Source organism: Acipenser ruthenus, chromosome 14 (genome assembly GCF_902713425.1).
Source record: "Acipenser ruthenus chromosome 14, fAciRut3.2 maternal haplotype, whole genome shotgun sequence".
In the NCBI taxonomy this organism is placed as follows: domain Eukaryota; kingdom Metazoa; phylum Chordata; class Actinopteri; order Acipenseriformes; family Acipenseridae; genus Acipenser; species Acipenser ruthenus.
The window spans coordinates 26,451,737-26,477,158 of NC_081202.1; the positions used below are offsets into that span (position 1 = coordinate 26,451,737).

The 25,422-nt window shown below is 36.8% G+C and overlaps 2 protein-coding genes across 5 annotated transcripts; both read right to left on the bottom strand.

The window, feature by feature from the left end:
* Nucleotides 1-1,061: 1,061 nt before the first annotated feature.
* LOC117420063 (uncharacterized) lies at nucleotides 1,062-14,714 on the bottom strand. Of its 3 annotated transcripts, none has more exons than XM_058986251.1 (20): nucleotides 14,069-14,714; nucleotides 13,817-13,890; nucleotides 13,170-13,272; nucleotides 12,455-12,480; nucleotides 11,542-11,640; nucleotides 9,802-9,860; nucleotides 9,256-9,424; nucleotides 8,260-8,342; nucleotides 8,128-8,170; nucleotides 7,542-7,614; nucleotides 7,245-7,351; nucleotides 6,708-6,795; nucleotides 6,004-6,104; nucleotides 3,756-3,882; nucleotides 3,463-3,548; nucleotides 3,264-3,339; nucleotides 2,804-2,892; nucleotides 2,595-2,664; nucleotides 2,074-2,217; nucleotides 1,062-1,562 (listed from the first exon to the last, which is right to left on the bottom strand). In XM_058986251.1, the coding sequence occupies exons 1-20, from the start codon at nucleotides 14,078-14,080 to the stop codon at nucleotides 1,449-1,451; spliced, it is 1,743 nt and encodes a 580-aa protein (XP_058842234.1). In that variant the 5' UTR covers nucleotides 14,081-14,714; the 3' UTR covers nucleotides 1,062-1,448. The 3 variants fall into 3 exon arrangements, with proteins under 3 accessions (XP_058842234.1, XP_058842235.1, XP_058842236.1); XM_058986252.1 differs by having other exon boundaries at nucleotides 8,260-8,324; nucleotides 14,069-14,713; XM_058986253.1 differs by lacking the exons at nucleotides 13,170-13,272; nucleotides 13,817-13,890; nucleotides 14,069-14,714 and having other exon boundaries at nucleotides 9,813-9,860; nucleotides 12,455-12,479.
* Nucleotides 14,715-16,584: 1,870 nt separating this feature from the next.
* Nucleotides 16,585-24,827, bottom strand: LOC117419618 (SIN3-HDAC complex-associated factor-like). 2 transcript variants are annotated; one of them, XM_034032550.3, is made up of 6 exons: nucleotides 24,681-24,827; nucleotides 21,842-21,974; nucleotides 21,150-21,249; nucleotides 19,300-19,423; nucleotides 18,757-18,907; nucleotides 16,585-18,326 (listed from the first exon to the last, which is right to left on the bottom strand). In XM_034032550.3, exons 2-6 carry the CDS (start codon nucleotides 21,967-21,969, stop codon nucleotides 18,158-18,160), a joined length of 672 nt encoding a protein of 223 aa, XP_033888441.1. In that variant the 5' UTR covers nucleotides 21,970-21,974; nucleotides 24,681-24,827; the 3' UTR covers nucleotides 16,585-18,157. The 2 variants fall into 2 exon arrangements, with proteins under 2 accessions (XP_033888441.1, XP_033888440.1); XM_034032549.3 differs by having other exon boundaries at nucleotides 24,610-24,825.
* Between the last annotated feature and the right edge of the window lie 595 nt (nucleotides 24,828-25,422).

Sequence of the window (25,422 nt, forward strand, 5' to 3'; positions counted from 1 at the left end):
ATTTCTATAAAAAAGTAAAGCCCTATTCTTTTTTACGCAGAAAGATAGACTTATGGAGATCATATTCAATTATATTAGGGTTGCAGGTATTTATTACCCCTTTCTGTGATTTATTTTCTGGTGGGGTGTTTATAAATATTCAGCACAAATTAGTGTTTATGACAGCTTTATAGTATATCTATTGGGATTTTAGTGTTTATGACAGCTTTATAGTATATCTATTGGGATTTTAAGCAACTGCTACTCAAGATTTCAAATACATACATTTTCTTTTCACTTATTAGCATGACCAGCATTATCAAAGATCCCACTTCTACTGAATCAAACATATTTGAGTTATTAACTGCTTTTTTTATATACAGTTCATAAATTCAAAATGTATCGTTTTCTCAAGTACAGCACAGCAGATCAAAATCAATCTGAAATGATTCATCCTGATATCTGATCACAATAGTAGCCTGTAATCCCCTGATGTAAATTACAGCAACGGGAGTGATATTGTACCAGGAAGTATCAGAAACATTTACTGTTGTCATTATAATATATGCATATTCCAAAGTGAGGTTAACAGAAGGAACCAGTGCTAATATTCCTACCACATATTGATATATATATGTATATATACAGAGAGAGAGAGAGAGAGAGAGAGAGAGAGAGAGAGAGAGAGAGAGAGAGAGAGAGAGAGAGAGAGAGAGAGAGAGAGAGAGAGAGAGAGAGAGAGAGAGAGAGAGAGAGAGAGAGAGAGAGAGAGAGAGAGAGAGAGAGAGGGAAACAAAGTGAAACATATTCCGATACAATGGGCATTTCCATGTGGGAACATTCACAAAAGAGCAGGTGACACCTAAATGTTTTATTGCATTACTGCTTCATGTGGCTGAATAATAAAAATAATCCTCCTGATGAATGGCTTCCCTTTTTCTGGTAGATGTTGTTTTACAAAACAGCAACCCAATGTGGTCAATGGTCATTATAATCTCCCACTCCACACAGCACTCAATACTAATATGGTTGTGTAGATAACAAAACTAAAACATAAAAAGAGCAGAAGACAAGCCACGATACATTATAATTATGTAAAAGCTGGTTTATTATCATCTTACTGTGCAATGACAATATGTGATGCTTCATATACACAGCCCCAATGCAGCATTCTTACAAACTAGTTAGTAGTGATGTAAACAGGAGATTCACAGTATAAGCTAAAATATATGTTAGGGTTCAATAAACAACTTGTTGCAATTATTTTGAAATAAGTCAGAATGATATTTGTTCTATTTTACAACAGAAAATCATGACAGCATATCACAAAACAGCTTTGCAGGATTTCCAGCATTGTACTGGGCTTCAACATTCTGAAATTTAACTCAAGATTATGCAAAGTGCCTGGAGGCTAGAAGGAACTGATGATTGATAATTATGTCAATTTGTGTTTGACTGTTGACAGCAGGCTATGCAGAATCCGCAGGTACACAGGTCCCCTTGTCCAGTGTCTCTTTTTCCAATGCAAGAAAGAATGGAACAAAAGCAAGATATTGAAGTCTGCTCACGGAATGCACTTCATTCTAAAAAGAAATAAAAGTAATATTTTGGTTATGTTTTTCATTCATGTAAAAAAAAATGTTAAATAAAATAACTCCCTCCTTGTAGCCAGTTCACCATTGACCAAGTTTTTAAAGGTTTCAAAATCAATTTTCTTGAATTATTATTTTTTTAATTTGTTGTTGTTTCTTTCTACTTTCATTTGGGATTTACATATTTTTCAACTCAGTATCTTATCACTTCCTGATTTTTGTACCAGGAAGCAGTAGCAACCTGTGCTTCTGTAGTGTCTTTGAAACATCTGCATATTCAAAATAAAAAATGTAATTACAAGCAAAGAACCAAATAAGTCAACAGAAAAAAAGGGGACCAGTGATAAAACTGCCAGTGCTAAAAAGACAATGGATTTTAACACCTTCAGTATCACCTTTAAGACCACTATCTGTCACTCTTTCAAATTGCAGCTTTCTGGTAGAATACCTTTTTTCACCTCTGGACCATACTGTACTTCATGGGTACATCTGGGTTACCTACCAGTTGCAGGTCCCTGATAATTTTTCTCCACACAGACTTGTGATAGCTACTGAAATCCAGGTCCAGTACAGCTCTCAGGATCTCTTGCAGAGACAACAAACTAATGCACCCATGCTGCTGTCGATCGACACTGCAAAAGAGACCCTTAAAAAAAAAAAAAAGCATATTTTGCATGCAAAATCTAATAAAAATGGGGGTTCTTTTGGCACTGCTGTTTAGAGTCAGAGTGCGTCATTCAAGGCTGGTTTAAACCCAAGGGACCCACAGAGTGCTGGACTGGCCTTGTGGGGTAAGGGTGGAAAAGGGCTCCTTTGACTCAGGCTCTAGAGACCACTACTGGTCAGGCATGTGGCAAGTCCAGGTGGGAAGCCCAGAAAGGGTCCTTTGCTCCAGTGTTCAGTGGTAACACTGAGGTCATGAGTATCTTTAGTTCTCCAGATCGATAAGTGTGTTGCAGTGATGAGGCACCTTACGTAAAAGATGCATCTTTTGAGTACCTGTAATAAATCAATTTTGCTTACCATGTATCTATGGAGGTCCTCCTCTATTTTCTCTGAATTTAAGCTGTTATATGCATACTGTAGTGTTGTACTGAAACATATAACAAACATGAAAAAATAAAGTATATTCAAATATAATATATAACACCAGGATACTGAATATACCCCAATAAATTCAGAGAAAAAAAATGACAATAATAGATTAATTTATCATTTAATACTTGTCCCACCTGTGGTTTACCATTAACATGCATAAATTATGGATTGCCATGTACTCCTCTTCTGCAAATGTGCTGCTGCTACATGTCATATTGTAAATCTGTCCATGACCAAAAAAAAAAAAAAAAAGGATTTGTGTCCATTTAACTTGGTTAAGGGTTTAAACAAGATAAAACCATGTATACTTGGGCACTGTTGGACTAGGAACTGAATTTCAGATGTCATTAGGTCTAGACTTTGGCTGATTGGCGGCGTAACTAAAGAGTCCTGTATGTGCCACAAACCATGCTGGAAAGGAGTCTGCTGTGGAAGGTACAGGAATAGATTCATTGACAGCATTCATGTACGCATAAGGGCTTTCCTGCAGGCTGCTGACATCAAGTGAAATAACCTGGTATGGAAATCCACAGCAAGTCTTTTATCATCAGTCTGTAATCATTTCTTATTTCACCAATTCAAATAAATGAATACCTCCTTCACAAACTGCACCTGGCCTTCACGCAACTGGCAAGGCAGGGTGTCCCGCAGCTTATAAAACGGAATGCACCTGTAAAATAAGAGCTTGCATTAAGTTTAAACCTGCTATTTTTATCTGTAGAAAAAAAAAAAAAAAAACAGTACAATTGTTGTGTATTAACCTTTTTTTTTTAGGAAAATAAATTGTGCCTACCCTTCATTATTATTCACCAGGTCACGGAACCTCATTTCCAAATCAGTTCTTTCTTCAAAGGGGATTTGGTTGTTCATCTCAGGACACTGTCAGCACAAATAACAGAGAATTACAGGGCTGTTCCATCGCTTAAAAACACTAGAATAAAAGTCTGTAGTTTAACTATTGAACTTTATTCTTGTGATGCTGCTGCATATTTGGCCATATCACAGTGTAAAATGTACTATGCATGTCTGTGTGCACCCAGCCTGTGTCTAGAGTGAACACAGTTGTTTAGCTCTTTTACTACACACTAGTATTGGCATGGTGGGTTGCAGTGATGAGGCAGCATCTGCTGGAGATCTGCTGAAGATGGCTTCTCCTTTAAGCTCTAGACCGTCTCCATCAAAACAGCTGCTTGGCCTGCTGTCTGTAGTCACCCTGGAAAGAAGAATATGGAACTGTAAGTGAAAACGCTGTTTCAGCCACCTATGGTATTTAATTACACTACCTGTGATTGTCATTTACAACACTTCAGTCTAATAAAAAGGAGCTGTAAGACCAGTAGAAGACTGATCCCAGTACATATATGTAAGTAGGGATGCCACCTGTCTGGGTTTGACCCAGACAGTCCAGGAATTGGCATCTGTGTCCGGATGGCAGGAATTAACAAACCCGGGCGCCCTAATGTCTGGCTTTAAGTGAAACACACAAGAAACACCAACCTTCCTTTAATATTTTCTTTGACATACCATATAACGGGACATTTTGGAGTGGAATTTATTTTGGCTTTATTGGCAGTTTGGATTGGATCGCCAATAATACTTCCACCAATCAGAGTGTGGCATACAGTGTGCGATCCCGCCCTCTGACAGACTGGTTGGTATGCTGCACAGGTTAAAGAAGTGCACGCTGGACAAGGGAAAGAATGTGTCGGATGTCAAAGTGAATATGAGAATGGCAGTGAGTGACGAAGCCAATTTGCTTAAAATTAAAACAGACCGGACATTTACATTAATGGATTTAGGAAATCTGGAATTTATGATGCGATCAGAAACTCTGAGGCTGTGTAAACTGCTCCTGCTACTGTGGTACCTGTAGGACTGTTCTGTTTTAGGTTAAGCAGTTTTGTGTTATTTATTTATTTATTTTTACAAGGGGTTAATTAAGTAGCAGCCAAAATTGTTTATAATAATATCTTTATCTAGAGCCTTTCATAGTGGACCACCATCACAAAGCGCTTTACAGAGGTAGGCTGTGAACTGTGCATTATATGCAGAGTCACTTACAACAGGACTTTGATTTAACATCTCATCCGCAGGATGGAGCACAAGGAGGTTAAGTCAGGGTCACACAGTGAGTCAGTCAGTGGCAGAGGTGGGATTTGAACTGGTGACCTTCTGGTTACAAGCCCTGGACTTTAACCACTGGACCACACTGCCTTATGCCAGACTTGTTAGAAAATCTACTATCCACAGTGCAGGTATCGCAAAGTCCCTAGACTATGTTAAAATAAATTAGTTCTGCACCATATAAAAAAAGCTGATTTTACAGTGCTCGTTAGTCCTATTAACCAGTTTTAAATTTAAAGCATTTTAGTTTTGGCTTTATTGTTAAAGTTTTGTCACGTGGCAATACTGTCCTACAATTACTACATGATACTGTGATCATTCCACTGTGTTATGTATACATAGTAAACATGTATTTGAATGTTTTTTAAATTAAAAGTAGAATTTACATTTTTCTTTGTGCATGTGCCAAGTGATAAATGCCAGTCCAAAAACCGTCAAAACCTACCAAGGTGGCAAATCTGCAAATTTAATACCAGCTAAAATTTCCTGTTATACGGTACATTGGTTGCTTAAAGGCTTTCCACTCTCTTATTAGAAATGTACTGTTTAGCACTGATCTGTACATTCTACTGTGCCCCAGCATTTGAATAATGCTTTACATTACATTGATCTGCGTGTGATTAAATACATACATAACCTTTACAGTACACTCTGGGTTACTTACGATATATAATGGTAAATAAACCACATCTATGTGTGCGTGTACGTATAAACATTGCATATTTAGCGGTTTGCCATGGCACAATAGCTGTAATATAATTCTGACAGTCAAACAGGCTTTTCAGGCTCAGAAATTATTTGTAAAAAAAAAAAAAAAAAGCACAGACAGGATCGTTGCTTCAGAAATTGGATTGATTTACTACAGCGTTACTCATCACCACAGCTACTTGTCTCAGGTAATATTATGATATAGCTACTATTTTTCTGGCTTGCAAGTTCGATTGCTAGAAATATCAAGAGCACAATACTGTGTATACGGCATGATTATTGATTTGTACCAAGATCTGGCGGTATTGTGTTAAAATGTATTACAGAATGCTGAAGTTTTGATAGAGCTAGGCTGACTGAGAAATGTCTGGGTTTGGTCTGTGGAAAAGGTGGCAACCCTATATGTAAGAAAGACTAAATCATCTTAAAGAGCTTGTAAAAATATAATAGAAAGAAAGAATGGTTTCAGTCCCCTTTAGGTTTCCATCCAGCTCGACCGTACTCCTTAGGTAGTGGGGATGATTCCAGTTCTCTGCTGATGCTGTTAAGATGATTTGTTTCAGTTCTTTTACTATCTTCATCTGAATCTGTTCTACCCGGGTCCTAAGAGGACAAAAAAAAAAAAAAAGTTACTGACGTTGCACACCAGCAGAGAACATCCAGAAACCTTCTATGTAGGTTTCTTTGTAAGAACGCAAAATGCCAAAATGATCATACTTTGTGATAACCTACAAACAGACAAAAAACAGACATCACTGCTGAATAACTGCATTAACTCTCTCCACGGAAAGAATGACATCACACATACCATACATTTCTTATTAATTCGTTATTTGTAAAAGCATGACGAGAACTGAACAAATATTCCTTTGTTTAAAGAAATGTGGATTATTAGGTTAATGCAAAAATATGGATCAATTTCTAGGAACTACATAGCAACTTTCTAAATGGGGGTCACATGAGGGTTTGTGAAGATTACAATTTCACATTAAAACAGAAAACATACAAGCAAAGGTGGATGTCTTACCAGACTTACAAGGTAGTAGTCAATCTGCTGAATAGTACCTTGTAAGTCTATGGTGTAAAATGAGGCAGTTTGAACAATATTTTTTTTTATAATTGAATTTAGAAAACTTCCCCCAAACATAAGGAAAATCTACTACACCCCAAAGTTAATATGATCAATATTTCCTTGTTGAAGTTTACATGCATGTACTGGTCTGAGGTCCCTGTGTGGTCTGAAATAGTCACTAAAGGTTCCTGTTCCTCTGCTGTCTGGGGTGTGTTCTCGGAGCTAGAGCAACAGACAAAAAAAGAACAAGAGGGGATATGATCACAAAAAGAACTGTAGTGCTTATATAGTAATTATATACAGAACAGGATCATAATAAACAAGGTAACAGATAAACAGGTGACTTAGAGACTAGGGTGTGTGAACTACGCATCAGCTGCAGAGTCACTTACAACAACGTCTTGACTGAAAGACGGAGCACAAGGAGGTTAAGTGACTTGCTCAGGGTCACACAATGAGTCAGTGGCTGAGCCGGGATTTGAACCGGGGACCTCTTGATTACAAGCCCTTTTCTTTAACCACACAGCCTCCTATAGAATTATAGTATTTTTAATGGGTAGGGACTAATAAGTTAACTTTTTTTTTCTTCAATGCCTGTATTATGTTTATTTTCTTTTAATCCCCCTGTTCCCATATTGGCTGGATTAATTGTACAATCTTAAACAACTTACTTCGCTGGAGGTAGATGTTTTTCATCTTCACTGTTAATCTTGTTAAAAGGTTTCAATTCAGCTTCTTTACTGTCTTCACCATCTTCCTTTGTTTCTGTACCAGAGTCCTGTGAAAATAATAAAGAGCAGAGAATGACTCTGCGTGTGTGAACATGCAAGAGCCTTCCGCAAGGGCTGCTTTGTAGGCCCTTATTATACATGGTTTATGACTTCAGGCATACATAAGAGGTGTAAATCTCTGAATAAAAGCTCTGTGCCCATTTCTAACCTGAAACCTTACACTTCTGTGAAGCTTACATGAATGTTCCCATCTGTAGTCCCTGTGTCTGGCGTATTCACTGAGGAGTCAGGAATTTTCACTGGGCTGCAGCTAAAATATACAATTGGAACAAGAGAGCTGGCATTAGTTGAGGGGTTTGTCTGACGCGCATATGTTTCTTTGTTTAAATAGATGTATGGCATTATCCATGTTACTTGGACATTTCTTGCATTCTGATTGGCTGCTAACATTCCAATGCCACATGGTTAACAGTGTACTTGATTGTGCCTCCTGTCCTGATGAGTGTGCTCTCAGGTCTCTCTGCTGTCGGAGGCATTTGACACCCTTGCTGTGTAAACGCACAAGAACCCCTGCGACTTTTGTACAGCGTTTAGGAATTAAACAATTTTATCAGTATAAAACTATGAAGGGATAGCTCAGCAGATTTGCTTACCTATTCTTAGCTGCAACTAATGTGTTTCTTGTTAGTTCTATATCATTAAAATTGTTTTATTCTTTATTCTACGTTGCTATATACAAAACTATTAACTGCAAAAGGTTTCTGTTAAGCCCTTTCATAAACTTGAAGGATATGAACCATCTAACACAGTGATGTGGAATTACCTGTTGAAAAGGTCTTCGTAAGAATCAGAAGAGCTCGCCTGCTCTAAAAAGACAAACCAAACATAGAATCACAGCATAAAATGATGGATGCAGGAAGAAGAAACTCAAAGTGGATTCAGTAATAAACCCTACCTGTTTTATAACATACCGGAAATGTTGGGAGGTAGCAGGTACTGGATAATCTGTAGCCTAGTGGCCTATAGAAATCAAAAGCACTTTACAGAGATAACAAATTGGATTATTGAGCTCTTCATGAAAATGCACCAAGGTTTTATCAACAAAAAAACATGGTTGTGCTATGTGTCTATTTAAAAGACAGGCAGGCAGAATAAAAAGCACTCAATTGTATAACATGTAGTAATATTGAAGATGCAAAATTGAAGATGCAAAATTATTTTAAAATTACTTTGATTACAGTAGTAGTAGTCCTATTTAAGGCCTGGTGGCCGGACTACACTGACTGCCCAACGGCAGCTGGAGAAAAAATTCAGTTTAGCACCCCTAAACAAATAGGGGTGCCAACAAGAACTAGGCCTTAACTAATTAAAGAAAAACCAGTTGAAAAAGGACTGTAAATTAAATTTGCAAAACCAAAGGGGAGGTGGTACAGAGCACGCCCCCTAGAGCCCACTGTCGACAAAGGAGGCCATGTCGCCAGCGGACTCCGCGTGGGCGTGCTCTAAATGAACCCGGGGTCGGACGAGGGCCCTGAACATGGCCCCGCAGTCAAAGAGACCCTCTCCGATCATCTTACGTTTCCTGGTCTTGTAAATAGACAGTTTAGCAAGAGCCAGGAGCAGATTCACAAGGAGGTCTCTCTTCTTGCTGGAGCCACGAACATGGTGCCCGAATATGAGGAGGGTTGGGGAGAAATACAGCCAGAACTGCAGCAAGAGGTTCTTAAACAGCAGGAAGAACGGCTGCAGCCTGGCGCTCAAAAAATAAATGTGGCTTACCGACTCGGACAGTCCGCAGAAAGGACATGCGGCGTCCGAGTCGGTAAAGTGACGCAGGACAGTAGTAGTAGTAGTAGTAGTAGTAGTAGTCGTACTCGTAGTAGTCATTGTAGTAGTGGTAGTAATACTGTATGTCAAAAATTTAAATACCCACATGCACTGGCCAGCTCACCTTGTCTTTGTACTTTTCTTATTTATTATATGAAGTGACTGCTGGAGAAAATTATCAGTATTGCTCTTTGTTAAGCTACTGAGAATGGGCATTCTTCTTCTGCACAGATGGTTTTGACTCTCCGTGGCAATAACATTATCAATTTGCTTCAGGCTGAATATGTATGGCTCTGAAAAGAAACATGTATAAATACATAGTTTCTGTCAAAAAGAATAAGGTTGGGGTTAGGTTTTCAACTGAAGTTACCACATCGCATGCGGGGAGTCTATTATTGTAGGAGCAATGTCATCACGTGCAGTTTGAGCGAGAGAACCGAGAAGCGAAGCAGATCAAACTGTGTGACGTATTCACTTATTATTAATCACAGGAACAGATTTTATACTCAGGAACTACTATTATATTCTGTAGATAACGTGGCTCACAATTTTTACCACACAAATAACTGCAGTTTCATAATTGTTCCTGAAAAAAAACTATTGCATTAATGTGTGCATTTTTATTATAAATAAATATATAAACAAATGTTAAATTGTAAAAAGTATTTACCAACGACATACTGTTGTTTGTCAAATGGTCCATCTATTCCAAATTGACCAGTGAATTGCCTAAAAAAAAAAAGGGAAAATAAAACAGTTGCTATAAAATCTACAACACAGTGGGCTCCCATTTATTTTCTTTGTTTAGCACAAAGTTGGCACTTATTAGAAAGCTGGAATTTTAACATGACTTTGTTTCATAAGTCCAAGAAGAAGACACCATGCAATGTGACTTCAACATCTGCAACAGCAGTCTGTGAGGTTTCATTAACACACAGTTCAAACTGGCCATGAAACTTCTGCTGTGTGGACTTCTGAAACACACAGCACAGTGAGTAAATGAGAACAAGGAGCGCTATTCATTTAGATTTAGTTAAGATATCAATTATATTTCTCTACATTTGCTAAATTTATTGCATGATAATTTCTCCTAACTGAGTTGGTTCCTCATAGCGGTTCTAGACACTTTCTTAACTATTCTTTAAGGAGGCGTACATTAGTTTAAAAAAAAAAAAATACAACCAAGAATACTGGCAAAGAATACTAAAACAATATAAATCTCCCTCCCACAACTGACATTCAGACACTTTTAGATTGGATGTGCTCAGTCAAAGCCACCTGGATGAAATTCAACTCTGCACCAAAGACAAGGACACAGCGCTGTCTGGAAGTGATAAGTTGCCTGGCAGATACAATCTACAAATGTATTAATAATTCTCTCAACATGCAGACCGCTGTGGTTTATATGAAGGTATGCCACACTCCTAACTCTTACAAGCTTAAAGTCTTAGATTTGTTGCCAACCTTTCTGGGGAATTGGCATGAGAGTCACAACCTCTGATCTTTAGTTAAACAACATGCACTATTATTATTATTATTAATTTTTTCTAGGAATTAACCATTTATTAATGTATAGCTTACATACTGTATACCATAAAATGTTTTATTTGAATGGTTCACTTGTCTTTTTATATATAATAAGTCGAGGGTAATCCTCATACTTTAATAACGTTTTAAATCAGCAAAATATGTATTGTAAATGATACAGCACAGCATTTCAGAGACAATGGAGGGAAACCTTTTGAGACATTGGACAACATTTAAACAAAGACAACTTGTTTATTGAACAGTTTCCATAACAGCACTTACACTGTGGGGGTCACGGCTTGTTTAACAATATCTTTTTTGCAAACTGAGAACCAACTAATGAGCAGGTTTATTAGAAAGGTATCCAAAACAAACAATAAAGCAGACTGCGAGAAAGATTTGATTCTGAAGGGGGGGGGGGCTTTTCACCGTTTGTGCAAATGACATAGTTATACATGCTGGCCTATTAGAAAGAACACAACAGGATTTACAGGTTAGCCTTGCAGGTTTCCAAGGCAACCCAAAAGACATGGGTCTATAAGATGGAAATTTTGCCTCCAAGTAAAAGTAAAAAATGAAATATTTAATATAAGTTGTTTCACCTTTACTACCATAGAGTAGTTGCCACAGTTATTTGTTCAATAACTATGTGGCAATTCACATAACTATGTGGCAATTCACATGCCACTCGTGCAATTTTGCTATTTGTCCTACTAGTATTATAAATGTCTATAATTTGTTTTATAAATTATAATTTTTTTATAATACAGAAAAAAACTGCCCTAATGAAATGTGTAGTAAAAGGCTTTGAAAATGTAGACCATTGTATTAATTGAGAGAGTATGGAGTGTCTACAAAAACATGAACTAAATAAACCACTTACCGGTACCTTCTTAGATGTCTCTCACTTGTGTCCAAAGAAAATCGGTCAAGATCAGCACACTTCTTAGTTTTGGTCTTCTTGACAGATTTCAGAATTAACCTTCAATGATTCACAATCAATGCATTGCTATGCAGGATTTAATCTCAACTTCTTTATATAGATTTTAATAAATGTTTGTGAAAATCCAACACCACATGTATGTTTTTTAATGCGTTTCCGTCAGTAATAATATGTAAAAACACTATGGAGGGTGTTTTAATTGAATCATCTTAACATGGATGTTTTTATCATTGCCAGTATTCACCCTTTGAGAAAAGGTGAAATTCAGCACTGGTTATTAAATACAGTATATTCTCACTAATCCGACCCCCACAGCCAAATTGACCTATAATCCAAACCCTGTAAATCATAATGAAAGGCATTCTCAGCAGTAATTCACAGTACTTTTGTTTTTTACCAAAGGTTGGAAGAGTACGAAAAATATAATTTTTTTTTAGTATGGCACAGATTATGATCAGTACAAATCTCTAATCTGAACAGGTTCCAAATCCCAACAGAGCCAGATAAACTACAATAAATATCTAAAATTAAAGACATAAGATGTGGCATGTGTCAAGTACTTTACTAAATAGTCAGCACTCAAATACATTACTTGGCAGCAATTGATTTTTAAAGAAATTGGCAGAAGGAGAAGTGGAAATGCAAAAGGAAAATCAACAAGAAGCCTTGGATAGCCCTAGAGCACCAGTGCAGTGCTCAAGTACTTCAATATGAAACAAAAACAATAACAGAAACAGATACACATTAACAGAAAATTACAAGTGGATCATTACTTGTTATTACTAATCATTAAAAATGTATGAAATGTGGTTTGTTCCAGTAGAAGGCGTGGCCTAGAAATCCAAATACTCACTGTGTTTCATCCAGGATTAGACTCCACTGGAAAATAAGAAATAGGTTTGTTTTTTTAAATCCTCCAGAGAGATGAAATGTCCAAGGTAGTGCAAATCTACCAGAATGCACGGCTTGAAGACAGAGCTGCATTTTATTTGAGATTATATGTTTACTACAATATGATGTGTGTTGTACACTTGAGACCTATCTAGTGAATGGAAGTGTTCAACATGTAAGATTGATGATTGTTTTGAAGAAACTATTTTAAGCACATTTCCTCATAATATCAAAATGTTAGGATGCCTTAAAGGTACTTTATAGAAATGCACATTTTCCTAATATTTAATGTCTGACCTGTTTAATGTATTATTATCCTCTGTAGTTATTTCTGTTTAGATCATTTGTCATGCTTACTAAATATTCCATTAAAAAATTGCTTCAGACCACAACCTGTACCTGTATGAGTCTTATCAGAAGCAATTTTAGTTGGAACAGAAGGGAAGCATGACAATGATACTCTATAAAATCACACATTATTGTATTTCACAACTGCAAAGTTGACTAAATAATGTAAAAAAAAAAAAAAGAAAAATGAATAAATACATAAATAAACTGGTTTCTGTGTGAATTACTCTTACATAAAATCTTACATAAAGTCATAGGGATACTTAATTGTATTGTATGTGCGTTACTTTACTTTTTTCAAAATTAACAGTTGATATTAAATTGCTTACCGGATAATTCTGTATATCAAATGGTGCTGTCTTGGTTTTGCTCAGTGGAGGTTTTTGTTGATTCAGGGGAATGTGAGGCCAGCACAGTGCAGATTTCAAATACCTGTTAATTGAGTTTATTTCACCCACTTAATTGTGCATCACCAGCGGTAGTGCATACAAGGCAACTTCGCACTTGTTGAAAACTCCAGATACTTATCTTTAACTCTAAAGTCATGCCCTGCCTTCGTCTATCCCACAGCATATTTACATGGTCATTTTGTGAAGTGCAGGACGCCAAAAAAACGGATGTCATGATTGCTAATGTAATGGTAATTTTGATTTGGACAGACATACTATTTGTATTACTAAAATATCCTCATTTATTTTTCCATTATTTACACATTATTGTTTGTTCTAAATTCAAAGACCACAAGAATATAAGAACCTCCTTAATTATGCTCACCTCCACAAACCATGACAAAGATCAATAATGTTAAATTGCGATATATGCATTAACAAGACTGGTACTTAACTATATATCAAATTGTACTCATTCAATTAATTCTACCTTGTTCATTTCAATATAACAAGGGCAGCATCGTTCACACACGCCTGTGATTGTTAGACAGTATAATTACTAGTACCATGTTTGCAATTTTACTTACTTGGGACCCTTGTCAATTTCAAAATTATTTTTGCTTCTTGGTTTCTGGGAATTGGAGCTTGAAGCAGTATTAATCTGTAACAAGATCAAAAGGTATGCCACTTAATAAACCGCACACATTGAGAAAGAGTTCTATTTGAAACGTTTGTCAAAAAAATAAATAAAAAAGGTATTTTACTACAAATGATGTAGTTATAAATTAATAGAAAATAGAGAAGTGCCACAAAAAAAATCTGAATAAGAAAATACTTACCGTCGGAAACATTCGGTAGCACTTGTCTTCCTTGGTTACAGATCAATTCTTATGTTTCTTGTGTGAATCAAGGCAGCGCGTACTTCTAGAGCGCTCATTCCAGTGGCAAGAGCTAAACAAGTCGCTGAGGCTGAGAGGCAGGTCGTGTAAAACTAACTTTAGTGTGTTATACCGGCTTAATATTAAAACACCACACAGATTAAGTATCTATCCTTGAGGCACGGTCATTTTACTTTTGCATATGTCCGTTCATTTTGTATAATTATATTTATAGGATTAAAACCTATGAATAGCGCCCTACTGAAATATAAATGCGTTTAATTGATGCAATAATAGCTAGTGTTCCATCCGCGTTGCAGCGTATTATCCGGACCACTCAGCGGTGTGACATCACAATGGTCCAGACAACTCGAGCAAAACTGGTGAACATACCCTTTTTGAGCCCATAGATACCTTAGAGCTGAAATATCTCTCTATGAAGACAGCCTTTCTGTTAGCTATCACCTTCGCCAAGTGGGTCAGTGAGCTACAGACACTGTCCGTGCACAGTTCCTGTATGCGCGTTTGGGACGATGGAAACGGTATTGTTGCGCATGAACCCTGCTTTCATCCCTAAGGTGATTACAGCGTTTCACTTGAACGAATCAGCGGAACTGGAGGCTTTTCATCCCCCTCCCTTCATGGAGGAGTCAGATAGGATATTAAATTCCCTCTGCCCAGTTTGGGCATTGAGATGCTATGACTAGAACGAGAGCGCTGCGTCAGTCTGACCAGCTCTTCGTTTGTCATGGTGAATGGACCCGAGGTCAAGCCCTCTCTAAGCAGCGACTGTCCCATTGGATTGTGGACACGGTTTCGACTGAGTATACTAATGCCGGCCTACCCCCACCTGGAAGGGTGGACGCGCACTCAACCAGAGGTGTGGCAACATCATGGGCCCTCTTCAGAATATTTCATATAAATAAACACTGGCCTTTATTACTGTAAGTAAAGTATTAGGAAAAGAAAATAATTAACCTACAGCAAAATTTATGATAAAACTGTAAAATCAAAATATAACAGCGGCAGCCTGAGTGGTCCAGAGCACCCCGCAGTACACAAGACAACTGTACGACAGTTTTGCTTGAGTGGTCTGGACCATTGTGATGACACCGCTGAATGGTCCGATGTAGGGCCAGAATGTGGTAGGTGTACCAAAATGTGACCCGTGTAAGACCAGAAAATGGTATGCAGTCAAAAAGTGGTACGTTTGTATTTCTAGTACTTATGTACAAATTTATTTAATAATTTTTCTTTTTTTTTTTTCAATATATACACTGTGCTTTCGCTTTTCTGTTCCATGGATCGTTATTGCTGTGTTTACTGTTTGATAATGTGGGCAATAATCCTTACACAGATGAATATAATATAACAATTGTATTAAATGAGGTGTATATGCATGCTGCCTGTGTGTACTGCATACCAAGGACTCAGCATTGCGTAGCGATCTCGGTTAACGCAGGCAGGCGCACCATACAGGGTGAGGCAATCCACATTTTAACGCGTAGCGCAAAATAACACTACACCGGACCATAAGCCACAGAATGCAACAACCATTTCTCCTTCCATAACATACCTCAGTACGTCATTTGACAACGAAACAAATTAACATTTTTATTTAGTATTTTTTATTACAGATCTATCGCTGTTCATTGATAATATCAATCCTGATTTACTGGTTTAAAATGAGCTGCAAATCAGATCACAGACATTGTCTTATGGGGACAAGACAAGAAAATGCACGTTCATATTTACGATTTGGAAAAACTGACATCAGCTATTAAGTGTTTACATTCTAATACATTAAAAAAAAAAAAAAAAAAAAAAAGTCTTAACACTGTTTATCGCTCAACGGAAGAATTGCAAACTAATAATATGGTACAATCAATGTTGTAAACAAGGACAAGTTGTGAATTGTATTTAAAATTAGAAATATCAATTTTTAAAACATGTAGCCTGTCTACTTGAAATGAATATTAGTGACATACTGTATACTAACGTTACACAAGTAATATTTAATTGAGCAATTAAAACAGGTAATCCACAATTCAAGAACCATATTTCAAATGACACAAGAATGTACATTCTTGCCTCCAGACGGTGGCTAAATTTTAACAGTATACTACCTCCATCTTGTGGACAGAAGAAACTGTTCCTAATGTTATACTGTAGTCGAATGTGTAAATGTTGTATTGTTTCTGTGGAGGTAACTGTGGTTCTAATATAAATTATTCTAATCAATACACCATAAAAACTGGTGTGTGTGTGTGTTCATTCAACATATTTCAGATTAGCAGACTCAATCTCAGAGCTCAAAATGCACTGGTCAGATATAGGCAGCAATAAAAAGGAGAACTCTAACTCCAGCAGCCACAGCTCTAAGGGAATACCAAGCCTTGCAAGGGAGGTGTCCGAGTAGATTTCATATTTGAAAGAAGAAATTGGAATTGCACACAAAGGAATATACATTGAAACAATTTACAAAGCGGTCTACTTTATTATAGAACAAGTAGAAAAGTACAATATGTATAAAAATACAAAACAGTCTCAATAGATATCTAAATACATGAATACAGTGTGCATAGCTACATACATGCTCATACTGCAACTAAAAACTGCTGCCAGGAAGTCAAGAATTCATGCCGGAAGTTGGGTTACTGGGAGCCCTGACCAAATTATTGTTTTGGTGTTACACAGGTACCCAAACTGGTGGATAAGTGCAAAATAAATACAACGTTCTGCTTTTAACAGCGTTAGCTTAATGTATTCATTTCATACAAGATTAAATCTCCCAACACAAAGCCCACAAAGCACACTATAAAAAGGCCAAGCACAAGCAGTCAGTGGTTGAAGCTGAACTACAAATAAATACAAAATAATAAATAACAGGAATAAAAAGAGGCCCATTATTACAATATTTTCATTAAATGTACAGAAATCCAGTTTACTGCAGCAGCACCCCCCAACAATATCAGAGTGCATGCCCAGTACTGCTGTACAGAATGCCACACAACACTAGCATATGGAATGGAATGCAATCACATTACAATAAAAAGGAAACAAAATAAACATTTCATTATTACTGTTGGAACTGCTGTTTTCTAACATAAGCGTTTATCTGAAATTAGAATAGTCTTCATGTTAGGGGGAAGCTGCATTTAATAGTGACAGGAAATAATATTAAAAGAAAAGGTGAATAATGAAATAGCTGCCAACATGTTTTAACCATTAATGATGGCATGTGACATGATCTGGTTACTTTTTTTTATTGAAGAAAACTAGGATCCTGTTTCACTTGTTGGCTACTAAATTGAGACACCAGTGGTCAGAGCATAATTAAAACACCACAACCACACTTATTTTAAAAATTCATTTAGACAAATGCATACTAAATAAACTGGGAAAAAAAAGAGAATAGAAGTTATGACTCTGGTACATATATACAAGATCAATAGGTCAATATAGTCTGGAAAGATTCCAGTATGTGATAAGGCCTTACCAATACTCATTCTCTTTGACCGCAACATATAAGTAAATACACTGTCAATACCATCATGATACAAAATCACATATTAAAGCCGACCGGCCAAACAAATGCAACCACTGCAGGTCTGGCCTGGACCTTTTTATTTTCTGTTGCCAAAAGCCTGCAAAACCACCTGAGGATTATATAGTATTAGAAATGCTGAGACCACCAGGTCAAGAAATGTTATTCAAAACTGACAAATGGTTTCCAACACATTAAAGAGTGGGAAAATGCAGGTTATATTGATTACCTGAAACCTGACTGATAAGCTTACAGGCCTGTGTAATAGGAAACAAATACCTGTACTGTATTTGAATTACTTAAGTCAGTGTATGTATATATAGCAGTCTGCAAACCACACGTCAGCATTGAGTCCCAGTGCAGTCCTTCCGGCTAAAAAAACGGAATTCTCAGGGGGTGCTGGTGGGGGGGGGGGCATACTGAAAGAATAGTGTTTGATCTGCTCAAGCCACCCAAGGCTTTTTCAGAATTCCACCCGATTCAGGTACTGTTGGTTTGGTGGGTCACCACTCTTCATCCTCCTCTTTTGTGATCGATGGCGACGGCAGGCCTTGTGTATCCTGGGTTTCTGCTACCTCCTTTTTATTGCTGCAACAGGGTTTGAAGAGATGGGGATCAATAAGGACCTCACCAAAGCGGCCCTTGTAGATTATCCCGCAACACACTTTCTGTCTGGGGGTGGGAAAAAAAAAAAAAAAAATTATCAGAGGTGAAAAGTGAGCTTTAGGGTCTTCCCCAAATGAGACCTAGAACCAAGTTGGTTCACCTTGTCTTTCAAGTGTCACAGAGGAGTCGGTAGCAGCTACCAGGTTCATGGCTCTGATTTATTAACTTGAGCAACATTTTTAGAGAACCTTGAATTTGCAGTGGATTAAAAGGAGTAGTATTGCAAGGCACATTTTTACTGTACATGTGCAATGACATACAGATAAAGCACCCTAACTGCATTTTACAAAACTGACAAAGTGGACATCAAGTAGACAAATTGGAAACCAATTTAAAAAATCAAAACCACGTGTCCTGTTCTGAAAGGTTTTGAAAACCTTTCATCAATATGAATGGCAGTTTAAGTAGGAGGCTCGGGCATTCTTTCATCCGTTACCTTTTCCAGTATGTGAGGTCAAGGAAGGAGAAGACAGGCGTCCTGCCGGAGCCTGAGCCCAGCTCTGTGTCGGATCCCTCGTCGGAGTGATTGCTGTAGCTGGGGGACTGAGCTGGGGAGGCACTTGATGTGGTACTGTGGGCATCAGAATCTGGAAGTAGTTAAAACAGAAACAAAACAAATTACCAAGAAAAACAAATACTTTACATTGTCATATTTCAAGATACTGTACCAAAACACTAACAGCTTGAAAAAAAAGATCAACAATTAGAACAATATGGTCTCCTGAATCCTAGGAAAATAAAATGTATGCAGTAAATGCTCCCTTGTATGTTTATAAAGTAGTTTTTGTTTTGTTTTTTTTATCAGCTGAAGGCAAAAATATTACTGGAATACACAATATGGATTGTACAAACAGATGTTTACTTAGATCAGCATCAATAAAAAAGTCAAATGTGAAAATATACTGCTCATTTACAGTCGCTTTATTTATTCACAACAGAAACAAACAAAATCTGAGGAAACTGCTGCATCAGTTCTTACTCTGTCGTTTGAATCCCTTCTTGAGTTTGCTGATCTGGCTTGGCCGTATTCTTCTGGTCAGAGGGTTCATTTTCTTTGTCTTTACGGCAGTTTTTAAACTTGGTCCACCTCTTGCATCTACCACCTGAAATTCCCCAAGAAAAAAAATAACGATTAGACAAATTTCTTCAACATCTAAGCCAATTGTGTCTAAGCAGAATAACAATGATCCCATTCAAAATGTAGGATTTAAGTACAAGTGTATCCAGAAGTCCGGACCAATACCTGGTCCTAAAAACACAAGTATGATAGTTATTTTTAACATGTTAGATGTTAGTTTGGGTTTTACAGATCACAACGGCTTACACATCTGGCACTCTTGTGCTTTTAAGTAAGACAATGCTAGCCCTGCTAGCTGGCACTTGTAGCAGAAGTTTACAGTCTTGCAAATGTGTCCCTGTTATTTTAAGGGTTCAACAGAAATCCAGAAAACAAACTAACCAGACTACTTCCATCCTCACAGTTTAGTTAACTGAAGTTGTACTGCACTATGTTTAAATACATCTGGTATTGAAGTTTTAAGTAAATAACAATTCACATGTTTATAAAACCCTTATTGTATATAAAGATAGTTTTAGTGAGATGATGGCCGGTGAACATTAAGAAGCAATCGGAAGCTGATTGCAGGAGAAAGCACCAGGACAGAATTAATATTTATACTGACATGCACAACTGTATTGACCGGATCCGTACGATAATTCAAAACATTTCATTTAATCCAAGGTACATCTCAAGCTATGCATTTACCAGTATGTAATATATAAACCATGTTTACAAAGTGGTGACAGTTCCATGGTCAGCAGCTCCAAGCAGCTATGCATGTTTGCCATCTTAATTAAAAGTCTCCAGGTCACACTAGCATGTTGCAAATATGTAAAAAAAACCAGAAGTTTTCCTGATGAGGAGAAAAATATTGATACAACCTTGAACTTCAAAATATTTATAATTTACAAGTTATTGAAAAGAAAAGAAAGGTTGGTTGACAGGTGCAGACCAGGGGGGAGTTGACAGAATCACAGTAGTACAGGACTGAAAGCTGCATCAGCATATGCCAGAAATAGACAGGGCTTGAAATTAACATTTCCATCCACTAGCCATCAGGGCTAATGGATGGAAAAATCAACCGGTCCCACACACACATTCTACTGGCCCAGTATAATATGTTTAATATTTTAAATGAGGTAATAAAAGAAACTAGCAACTATTGGAACATGTAAAATTACATCTCTTATTCTTGTTGAAAATGCATCTACTAAATCTGTATGCTGTCCCTTCCTAAAGTAACTTTATTTTAAATAGTAAATTACAAATAGAGTACTTTATTAATATTTGGCACTATAAAGCTGATTTTATAAACAGAATTTCAAAAGATTAACTTAATTCAAAACACACTTTTAAAAACAGTAGTGGAATGTGAGACCTGTGTCATCACCACACAGAAATAGAACACATTAATTCAGATTAAACTGTACATAAAAACATTACACAAGAACAAATAAAACATCAAATACTTTTGGCTTGTGGTAGATCTGTTCATACAGATTTTTTTAAATTATGTCTCAATCCTAAAATTCTAGGTGATGCAAAACTTTTGGCTATAGCTGTACTACTGGAGGCTTTATGCCGTACAACAGTAGTAACATTGATGACTTCAGTTTTCTTGAGTGTTTCAATCAACACTTAATACTACAGTAACAGTTACAAAAAGGCATATAATGTACTGAATAAACAGTACATGACAGACAGCAGCACAAAAAATTCAGAATACAGTTAGTCTTCTTTTTGTAAAACGAATAAAAAAAAATACATACATGATTCCAGTTCTTTTTAGATCCCACCGGTAGCTTCTTCCATCTCTTCACAAGTAGTACACAAGCATTACAGATTTCTCCAGAACGATTTTCATGCAGCCTAAAAAATGAGCATATTAATATATTTTGGTCACTAAATTAAAACAATGGGATCATAACTGGCACTGTTGTTAAAACTGATGCCTAGGCGTCCCCAGTCATATTACAGATTAGCTTTAAACTTCCACATACACTGTCCATCATCCATGCGGTCATACATGCTGCAACAGATTTTGGCATCACAGCCTTTGTATAATTGGATGCCCATGAAGAACTGAGTGGCATGCTCATCACAGTAGTATCCATAATCTCACTGAATATGGTGTATAATACTACAATAAATGACAGGACCTGACTGTTCCAACATGTGACCTATGTGACTGTTAAAAAGAACTTCTGCTGGCCTCCGCTAGTCCTGTTTGTTTTAGACTGCGTCCCTACTGTCTGGAAGCGTCTAAATATACGCAATTTGCTGGAACAACTTGTGGCAGCCAATCTGTTGTATAAATTGCCATTTAAAAAAAAAAAAAAAAAAAAAGAACCCCCACCACACACACAAACACAAACACAAACACACACACTCATGTATCTACTTTAGAAAGAGCTTCAGGTTCACATACACCCACAAACAAATGTGCATGGTTATAACTTACCCAAAACAACTGTGGAAGTCCTTTTCATAGCGCTTACTGTCAGTAAAGCGAGAGCTTGAGGACTTGGCTCTGCAGATACAACACCCATCTATGCTCCGGTACATCTTTGGCTTATGGAATCCAAACATCTTCCCTGCAGAACAAAAACACTAGTGGGTATGGCTGGTGTGCAGTTGAAGAGATTCATACAGGATACGCCTGTGTGATGAGGGACAATTAGGGGGGATAAAATAAAAGAAAGGACTTCCATGAACCTATTAAATGACACATCCCCAGATAAACCTTAATGCATGCAAAGATTTAGTAGGCTACACTTTAAAAGAAAAAGGGCAATAATGAACCACATCACCAGGCCTTTCGAAAGGTAAACAGCATGCAAGTAATCAGCTCTGAAAAGATACTAGCCACCGCTAGTTAATCCTAGGTTGCTGAAAACTGTATTTAAGAGGTATACTGCATGACTAGATGTATTTAATTAAAAAAATAACCTACTATAAATATAGTGCTCACAACCCAGTCACAATGTACCAAACTATTTAAAATGTACTTACTTTTACAAACACATATGAATCTTTCTTGTGAAAAGGATAGTGTGTTCAGACAGAGGGATAAAAGTGAACATCTCTCCAGTTTCCTAACCCAAATCATAAGTAGGTCAGAGGGATGTTACATAGAAGACCTAGTAAAATCGTATGTCAAGGCATGCACCAGCTAAATACTGTAGCATCCATTTTACCTCAGCAATAATGATCCATGTTAAATAATACACTGAACTCCCAAATTAGATTATAGTACAAAACACTTGTTTAGATCTATATACAACATTAAAAGGGAACTGTGGCATACGTTATACTTTGCACATATTAAGAAACGAACAATTAAATACAATTTATAATCGCTAAATTGTCTGGACAGTTGTTAACGGGTGGCAATTTATTGGTCAGATAATCTCCTGTAAGGGATTTGTTCCAATTATGGATTGACAGCAATATGTACTGGGTAAAGTACTGCACAACAATAAGGTATTTTCACCCTATAGAATACACCGTATATTGATATATACTGCAGCCGACTATTAAAAACAGAGTGACAAGTGAACTGCTAGTTGAACAAAGCAGGAAAAATTACCATGTGTACTAGTAGCATACGGAAACTGTTTGTAACATAAAACCTTACGTAATTCAACATGGCTTTCACTTTATTTAAAAGGGGGATTTAGCTGATATGCTAGAAACACTACAATTGCGGAAATTAAAAACGAAAAGACACATCTGAAAAACTACAAAATGTTAAACCAATAGGGTTTACGAAAAAAATAAACAGTAAAATATTACATCAACAGCCTTAACATTTGCATTAGGTAGAAAAGACAACCACCGCCTACAACTATTTACTTCAAGCATGGCCGGTTTTAGCGAATACATGCGCAACCATTTTTAAATACACAGTAGATCCGCACCCCAAGTTTCAGCGCAATTCTGAAAATAGTAACAACAAAGTGTAACGGGCTTATTTATTTGCACTTTTAAATTGTTACAACATTTTAATATTAAACATTGTGCAAGGCAGATGCGCACGATGCTCTTTGTTTTCAAGCGTGCAGCATCCAGTTATGCGCAACATGCCCTGAGAGGAGAAAGACGTGAAACCGAATATTTGCCAATTTGTTGACAATGAACGCACAAAGCTTTCCTTTAACATTTATGTCGCCTTTTAGAGTCATATTAAAGTCAGATTAAAAATGTACAGTAATGAGACCACAAGAAAATAAATCCACTTTCACTTTGCAGCAACACCCCCTTTTAAACTGGCAAGACGCAATCAAAATATGTATGCACATTGTAGTCAATTAAAACACGCATAAACAAGTATAATTTAATTACAAACATCTCTAATGATACGAAACCAGCGTGTTACTCTTCCCGAATTCACCAAGTGTACAATTTATGAGTAGATTTAAAAATGACCAGAAACATTAGGCTAAGTTACATAGTGCCATCAGCGTCACAGATTCAGTCAAATAACGTGCAGTGAAATAGAAATCTAGCACAAGTGCCAGAGCCACACAAATCAAGACTCAGGAAACGAACCTCATGTTTGGAACTGAATTCATACAAAATGTACCAGTATCCAAGTTATGTAAAGCGGGGAACTTCCCAATTGATTGTATATAGTCAGCAAAAAAGAGGTTACAAAAAACAAAACAAAAAAAAAAACAACAACACACACACACACAACAACAACATTGAATCACGCTAGCAGAAAAGGAGATATTCTCGGTTTTGCGTATATATTAGCAGATCATTTTCTAAGTAAACACTTGCAACATGTTCTGCATGTTTTATTTATAATTCAAATAATCCGTGAGCTGGTAATCAGTTGCATTTTAACTGTTAAAATACGGCATTTAAATACAGGAAGTAAACGTCGTTGTCCCGTTACAGAAAATAAAACAAAGCGTTGACAATTACAGTGTGCTGCATTTTCTGCAAAATTAATGCCACGAGCTAGGCACATTTTGAAAAACCCTACTTCACCATGCACAACGGTACCGTATTCCACACTCATCGGTACTATTATTTTCATGTATAAACTTAAATCTGTATGTAAGCGCAAATAGTTTGATTAACAAATTATAAATACTGACAAGACTACAATAATTTAAAAAAAATAGTTGTCTGTTCTTGGACTGGAATCCATCGCAATTATTTTAAATTAAGACAAAAATTAATTCTGCGCACTAAAGTCAAAACCCCCGATTTACTTACTTGTTCAATGACTTTAAAACTAGTCGCCAAAACGATGTTGTCAGAAGCAAATCCAAACTCGCCTAACTCACCTACACGATAACGAAACAGAAAAGCTCCTGTCTTGATAGTTGGTTGTTTACGTCACTCTCTTGTTCTGAATAAAGTCTGTAGTAAATTATTTGATTCTGCGCACGCGCTGGTCCCAAGCCACCATTTTCTTCAATCAAATTAATTTACATACCCGTGTGACGTACTATAGCGGCCACATTCTGTTATCCTTATAAGGAAGGGAATATTGCGCGGGAAAGAGGGCTGGCATTGGTTACTATGGTAATTCTTCAATGTACTGTGAATGCCAGCGATGGAGGCGGGATAAAATTATTTTTAAAATGTATTTTACACTACATTCTCAATAGGTATAAACCAAGGCTAAAACACATGGGAGTGTGTACAGCACATCACAAGAATTTAGATTTATGAATAGAAATGTTGCTAACAGTATGATTAAATTAACAATAAACTTTGCGTCTTTGTTTTGAGTGTGTATGATATTTACACTTTGTAGATGAACCAGTACTATAAATGGTCTAGGACAAAAAAGCTGACATTACTCCAATTTTTTTTTTTTTTTTGTAAAAAAAACCCATAAAACAATGAAATGCATTAGACTCTTGTTAGCCGGCTTGTTTGGTTAGTTTCACTAACTTTATTACTAAGAAAATATTTAAAAACTGAAAGCTTGCAAATTTTGTGCCTATATTTAAAAATGGGGATATGACAGACCTAGGTTATTATAGACCTATTAGTTGAACTTTTGTCAAAAAGATGGAA

Bases quoted from the DNA above. Each gene is read 5' to 3' on its own strand.
- LOC117420063 (XM_058986251.1), bottom strand. The intron at 3,549-3,755 runs GTGTGTAGTAAA...TTGTGCTGACAG, and splicing joins AACCCACCATGCCAATACTA to TGTCCTGAGATGAACAACCA. The intron at 2,665-2,803 runs GTGGGACAAGTA...TATATGTTTCAG, and splicing joins ATGTTAATGGTAAACCACAG to TACAACACTACAGTATGCAT.
- LOC117419618 (XM_034032550.3), bottom strand. From the start codon at position 21,969: ATGTTTGGATTCCATAAGCCAAAGATGTACCGGAGCATAGATGGGTGT. The intron at 18,908-19,299 runs GTAAGAACTGAT...AACTACTTCCAG, and splicing joins GAAGGGATTCAAACGACAGA to ATTCTGATGCCCACAGTACC. The intron at 18,327-18,756 runs GTAACGGATGAA...TCCCACCCCCAG, and splicing joins GACCTCACATACTGGAAAAG to ACAGAAAGTGTGTTGCGGGA.